Source organism: Rhinoderma darwinii, chromosome 6 (genome assembly GCF_050947455.1).
Source record: "Rhinoderma darwinii isolate aRhiDar2 chromosome 6, aRhiDar2.hap1, whole genome shotgun sequence".
NCBI lineage: Eukaryota > Metazoa > Chordata > Amphibia > Anura > Rhinodermatidae > Rhinoderma > Rhinoderma darwinii.
The window spans coordinates 143535897-143543272 of record NC_134692.1 but is presented as its reverse complement, the minus strand read 5'-3'; the positions used below and the strand labels follow the sequence as shown (position 1 = coordinate 143543272).

Below are 7376 nucleotides of genomic sequence, written 5' to 3'. Positions count from 1 at the left end.
CCCTTGTACTTTCTCACTGTTGTCCGTCGGGTATCGGAGAGCCTGCGCTGAACATGTGGCGCTTCACCCGTTTCCTTCGTTCTGGGTCTTCGCTCTCGCCCGGAGTCTGGACTTGGTCCCTGTCCTGTAGGGCGGGATCTTCACAGAGAGTGTCAGCTCATGGGTCCGAACCAGCGCTGGATTTTTCTGATGGAGGAGTTTTCAGGTTGAAGAGTCGATGGGAGGTGGCGCGGGGTCTCCTGATATTCCGGCTGTGCTCGGTGCCCGGTCTGGTGAGGCATTCCGAAAAGGTGAGTGAGGAAAACGCCAACGTCCTAGGAGTCGCTGTGCAGCTAATGGAAGCGTCAATATTTGTAACACGGAGGACAGACGGAGAGATATTCTTATCTACGTCCAGGGGCTGAGAATCTATCCTGACTTCTTACTTCCCACTGCTGAGGGTTTGTTACAATGCATCAGTCCACACTGTTTAGCTCACAGAATTGTCTAGACTGGATACAATGACCTAGTCCTGCCCGCACTGCTGGAACATGTTACAATGTATCAGAAAATAATTGTTTCTAGGCCTAAGATTGATAGGATAGGATCACAGACGCTTCTCTCTCCCCGCAGCTGCTGTCCGTCTCTCGCGGGCTCCTGGGCCGCAGACTCTTTGAATGGGGCATGAGAGGTTCGGTTTACGGGCAGTTTGTAGCTGGGGAGAGTCTACATGAGATTCAGGCTTGTATGGACCGGTTGGCGAGGCTGGGCATTCGACCCATGCTAGCTGTGCCCATTGAGGAGGACTTGGGTGAAAGCAAAAGCGGGTAAGATGCGTCCCATAATGCAACAGTTTTGTATTTTTTTTTTTTTTAAATTATAACTTGACCACTAGGGGGAACTGTTCCGTGTTATATAAGCAATAATATCACGACGGAAGCGGATTGGTAATTCACATGTGACTAACCCGCCAGAGGAGGTGGTTATATAATTGATATTCTTGCCTCGTGTGCCCGGCCCGTGAAGATAAAAGAAAAAAATATTTTGAATAATTAACTATTTTAAGATGCATTACCCTCTGCTGCCAACAGATGTCACTGCTGTAATTCTTATTGATTTAGAAGCTGTTAACAATAGCAACCGTGCCACCTGCAGTCTATAAGTGGTACTGCACCCAATCATAGAAAAACTATAAAAGTCAGAGCCGCCTGGTCGTACTGTGCCTAATATCTATAAGCTCCACGTTTTTTTTGCAGGGAGCGCTGGTACGAACAGAATGAAGAAATCATGATAAAATGTGTGGATCTCTCCTCCAATGGAGGCGACCGTCCCATGATGCAGCTGAAAATCACGGCTCTGATGAGTGCTGATCTGTGCGTAAGTGCGACATCGGAAACATGGACGTATATAGTGCGCCATAGGAGGTGTGGGGGAGGGGAGGTGACAACTGCTCTGGTCACATTCAGACGCAGAAAAGCCACGCTCGCACATTTTGCCTGTTGCCACATTTTCAATATCAAGTAGAGTTGTCCTTTAAGAGATGGCGAGACACTGCAGGGATGGGGTGGAGTAATGATAAGGGGGTCCTTACGTGGACCCCTCATCAGATGGCTTCACATTGGATAATCCCTTTTATACCGTTTCCTTTTTTCCGTTGATGTCATCAGAAGATTCTGTCCCTGTGTCTGTCGGACTCGTCCCACCAGGTGGAGCTCAGTCCTCAGAGGATCGTCTCCATCATGGAAGGGCAGGTACGTGGGGTGTGGACCCGACCTTTGGTTCTAACCATAAATACTCTACATGTCCAATATAACATTGGTGACCGGGTGACCGACCCCTGTGTCCTGGGCCCAGGAGCTAACACTCACCGTCTTTCCATTGTTACAGGGTTCAAAGCTTCCATTCCTGTCAGATCAGCAGAACCGGCATCTCCAGACCTCCGTGCGCAGACTCAGCCGCGTCGCAAAGGTGAGGACGGTGAATGTGTGACGCGCCCTGGTATAGTTGGGGCTTTTCTAGAAGTAGCAGTGTTGCCTAGCAACCACCGTGTCCTGTCCCGGTGACCACCGGTGATCTACGTACCCGGCAGGAGGGATTGTAAGTTCTGTGCTATCCTCTTCTCTCTCCCCAGCACGCTAAAGCTAAAGGCGTACGTGTCCTGGTGGACGCCGAGTACACGTACATGAACCCCGCGCTCAGCCTGGTTACCATGGCAATGATGGCCCAGTGCAACAAAGACCAGCCCTGGATCTGGAACACCTACCAGTGCTATTTGAAGGTAAGATGGCCGCCAACTCTGAGCCATGGGGCGTCCGAGGGAACGCAGTTGTCTAGCTGAAGGCCTCAACGTCTTCATGTGGCCTCCACCATCTTGGACCGCCACAACAGAGATTATAGCAGGACTAGGAGGGATCGTTTACCCAACACCAGGAAGTGGCCACCATGTTGTTTTCTTTTCTCGTGGAGGATTCCTACAAGGACCTGACCCAGGACCTGGACACGGCGGAGAGTCTGGGACTTTGTTTTGGGGTGAAGTTGGTCCGTGGGGCGTACATGGACAAGGAGCGGAAACTGGCCAAAGTGAAGGGTTATAGTGACCCCATCCAGCCTGATTGGACAGCCACCAACAGAAGGTGAGGGGCCGGGGGAGGTCGGCGAGGGGCCGGGGGAGGTCGGCGAGGGGCCGGGGGAGGTCGGCGAGGGGCCGGGGGAGGTCGGCGAGGGGCCCGGGGAGGTCGGCGAGGGTCCCGGGGAGGTCGGCGAGGGTCCCGGGGAGGTCGGCGAGGGTCCCGGGGAGGTCGGCGAGGGTCCCGGGGAGGCGCCGGGGGAGGTCGGCGAGGGGCCGTCCAGCCTGATGTAGTTAAAGATTTATCATTGTATACAGAAAACTCTCCAATAGATAACGGCCTCATTCATCAACACTGGCCTTGTTGCCAATAGCAACCAATCGGAGCTCGGCTTTCATTTCTTAACCTGCTCTGGAAAAATAAAAGCTGAGCTGTGATTGGTTGCTGTGGGCAACAAGGACAGTTTGGATGAATGAGGCTCAATTTGTGTTTCAATTCCTCAGAATTTTCCAGATCTCTGCTTGCTGTAAGTAAATTAGAACATTTTTGTTAATAACCACCTGACCTAGTCCTGCTCACACTGCTGAGGGTTTGTTACAGTGCATCAGTGTAGGTTAGAGCTATCAGCCTGGAGTCCAGCACAGGTGACACTTGTGCTGCTGCTGTGTTCAGGACTGTCTGCGCTGATACATTGTAACGTTATATATTGGGCAAAATATGGTCTATGGGCAGCTTTAGTCTTCATGTTACAGGGGGCACAAAAGACCCCAAAAGTCTGACACTACGATACAAACATTCATGACCTCTGACCCCCCTCAGTTACCAGCGTTCCCTGGACAATCTGCTCGATCTGATTGGACAAGGAGGTCAGCGATATAACCTGATCATAGCGAGTCACAACGAGGAGTCCGTGCTCCATGCTGTCCAGAGGTGAGTACCCGGCTTAGATACACAGGCTTAGAAGACAGTATCACACACGATAGGATTAGATACACAGACTTAGAAGACCGTATCACACATGGTAGGATTAGATACACGCACAGCAGACAGTATCACACATGATAGGATTAGATACACAGCTCAGCAGACAGTATCACACATGATAGGATTAGATACACAGCTCAGCAGACAGTATCACACATGATAGGATTAGATACACGGCTCAGCAGACAGTATCACACATGATAGGATTAGATACACAGCTCAGCAGACAGTATCACACATGATAGGATTAGATACACAGCTCAGCAGACAGTATTACACATGATAGGATTAGATACACGGCTCAGCAGACAGTATCACACATGATAGGATTAGATACACAGCTCAGCAGACAGTATCACACATGATAGGATTAGATACACAGCTCAGCAGACAGTATCACACATGATAGGATTAGATACACGGCTCAGCAGACAGTATCACACATGATAGGATTAGATACACAGCTCAGCAGACAGTATCACACATGATAGGATTAGATACACAGCTCAGCAGACAGTATTACACATGATAGGATTAGATACACGGCTCAGCAGACAGTATCACACATGATAGGATTAGATACACGGCTCAGCAGACAGTATCACACAGGATAGGATTAGATACACAGCTCAGCAGACAGTATCACACATGATAGGATTAGATACACAGCTGAGCAGGCAGTATCACACATGATAGGATTAGATACAGAGGCTCAGCAGACAGTATCACACATGATAGGATTAGATACACAGCTCGGCAGACAGTATCACACATGATAGGATTAGATACAGCTCAGCAGACAGTATCACACATGATAGGATTAGATAAACAGCCCAGCAGACAGTATCACACATGGTAGGATTAGATACATGGCTCAGCAGGCAGTATCACACATGATAGGCTTAGATACACAGCTCAGCAGACAGTATCACACATGATAGGATGAGATACACAGCTCAGCAGACAGTATCACACATGATAGGATTAGATACACAGCTCAGCAGACAGTATCACACATGATAGGATTAGATACACAGCTCAGCAGACAGTATCACACATGATAGGATTAGATACACAGTTCAGCAGACCGTATCACACATGATAGGATTAGATACACAGGTCAGCAGACCGTATCACACAGGATAGGATTAGATACACAGCTCAGTAGACAGTATCACACATGATAGGATTAGATACACGGCTCAGCAGACAGTATCACACATGATAGGATTAGATACACGGCTCAGTGGACATTTTCATGTCTTTGCAGGATGGCAGAGCTGGGCATTGCTCGGAGTGGCGGCGCGGTGTGTTTCGGGCAGCTCCTCGGGATGTGTGATCACGTCTCCCTCACACTCGGTAGGTTTCGCCGTCACTCGGGATGTTTTGACTTTCCTCTTTCTGGACGGATCTTCGTCTCCTGTTAAAAACAAACATGGGACAGTCACCCAGCTTTCCTGTGCTCCTGAGCAGCATCTGCCGAGTTATTCAGTGATGTCTCCTCCTCCCATATACGGCCCTGGCACACGTTGCAGATTCCACCCCTTCTGGGGTCAGTTCACACGTAGCATGAATACTGCCCATTTTTCGTTGTGGAAAATCCGCAGCAAATCCAGTAGCGGTAGAATGGACGAGAGAGAACGAATCCCACCCACGCGCTGCGAAATGCTGGAAAAACCGCTCCAAGCTCGTCACGCGGTGCGGCGCGTCCCTTGTGTTTGCGGAATCGCTGCTTTTTGTTGCAGGTTTTCCCCGTTGAATTCAATGTGGAGGTAAAACCCGCAACAAACAGAAGTTGCGATTCCGCTGCAAAAAATGCAACTCAGGAAAAAAATATCTTCTACTTACCCAGAAGTCTGTGCTCCTCCCTCCAGCGCGGCCTCCTGGGATAACGCTTCATCCTGCGTGACCGCGGCAGATAATCGCGGGCTGGAGCGGTCACACGGAATAAAACGTTGTCGGAGGAACGCGTTGCCTGGGTAAGTATCCTTTGTTTTTTTCCTCCTCTGCAGTTTTTGTAGCGGACGTTCCGGATGGAAAACTGCACTACAATTTGGTGCGTTTTTTCGGCCGGAATTCCCTGCGGTGCACAGCGTATCCGCCCGGTGTGAACATAGTCCTACAGTGAATAGGGCGACCATCCAGAACAGAACGAGCCCCGATTTCCAGGCGGAGATTTTCTCAGACCCATTCACCTGCCGCAACAGCCCGCGAAACCGGACGGAAAATGAACAATTCCGCCATGTGTACCGCGACCGTCACCATCATGAAACGTAGACGCCGGTGCTGGAAGTGAAAGTCTTCGCTGACCGGTGATTCATACAAATAGTCACACGGGGCGTAGACACTTCTCAGCGGAGAGACGCCGTGTCCTTCACAACGCTACACAGCAAAATGGCGCTCGATCAGGCAATGGCGGCTCTTCAACGTCACGTGGCTTTCTTGGGCGCAGCTCTTACCTCCATTTTCTTTCTCTGGGAGACTCCAGACAACGTCCCCCCCGCCACCTCTTCCGGTACACTGCGGCGGTCCCGGCGCCATCTTACCCTCGCACAGAACCTCGCTCCTGGTTGGTCCTCTCTTTCCCCCTCCCTGCTTGGCGGGATCAGCTGCATTTATGAATTTATCGCCGCCCCCAGCACGAGGTACACATCGTCACTGCGCTGTACGTGTCCTCACCGCTGTTATGGAGCAGGGAAATCCACTGAAAGATGGCGTCCGCGATGCAATACACAGGGTCAGTCACCGTTACCTGAACGGCAGCAGTGAGCTTTTTCTTGAGAACCTGCAAACCTCACAGCATGTGACCACAGGTCCTAATACAGATCAACACACACATTTACCACTCAGGATTTCAGGAAAGCCGGGGGATGATCCCAGGCGGGAATATTGGAATGAACAGATGAACAGATCGTGTTTGTGATTTCGTCTTCCCTCAGGTCAGGCCGGGTATTTGGTCTATAAATCTATTCCGTACGGCTCGGTGGACTCCGTCCTTCCGTATCTGGTGAGACGGGCGCAGGAGAACCAGAGCGTCCTTCAAGGAATCCGGAAGGAGAGAGACCTCCTGCGACGAGAGCTGACACGACGCCTGCGGGGCCGCAGCTGAAAACGGCCGCACCGAGGAGACATCCGACCGCGTTACCCGGACTGTGGCGACAATATGACCGGTGGCGACTTCAGAGAGCGATAAACCGGATCAGACGCTGCCCAAAATGTCACAATAAAATGAGAGGGGGAATTATTTATCTGCGTACCCTGTATTGGATTATGACATCACAGACCGAGAACCAATCACTGCAGCCGACCACAGACATAACATGCGGCGGAGCGCTCATGGTCATATCAGTGCGGCCGGAGGGGGAGGGGAAATAATAGCGATTGCAGAGGATTCTGGGCCCCCAATGCAAAATCTGTAATAGGGGCCCACGACCTAAAATCATAATACTGAGTATTCTTATGTGGCCTTTGGGTCCCCCAACACCAAGGCCTAAGTGCGACTGCCACCTCTCCACCCTTCTCCATAGTTATTTTTTGTACAGTGCCCCATGTAAACACCACAATGCAGCACAGCAGGGCATGCCCAGTATAGACACCAAACCAGCAGGGGGAGCAGCAGAGTCACAATAAGGTCCCATGTGAACACCAAATCTCCCACAATGCAGCACAGCAGGACATGCCCAGTACAGACTCTGAACCAGCAGGGGGAGCAGCAGAGTCACAATAATGTCCCATGTAAACACATCTCCCACAATGCAGCACAGCAGAGCATGCCCAGTACAGACACTGAACCAGCAGGGGTTGCAGCAGAGTCACCATAAGGTCCCATGTAAACCCCACATCTCC

The 7376-nt window shown here is 50.8% G+C and overlaps 1 protein-coding gene across 1 annotated transcript; it reads left to right on the top strand.

Annotated features, from left to right (window-relative positions):
• PRODH2 (proline dehydrogenase 2) lies at positions 1–6776 on the top strand. The gene is made up of 10 exons (XM_075831476.1): positions 1–290; positions 613–806; positions 1236–1356; positions 1647–1730; positions 1867–1947; positions 2111–2257; positions 2446–2612; positions 3366–3476; positions 4801–4889; positions 6470–6776. The coding sequence occupies exons 1-10, from the start codon at positions 54–56 to the stop codon at positions 6637–6639; spliced, it is 1401 nt and encodes a 466-aa protein (XP_075687591.1). The 5' UTR covers positions 1–53; the 3' UTR covers positions 6640–6776.
• Positions 6777–7376: the final 600 nt, after the last annotated feature.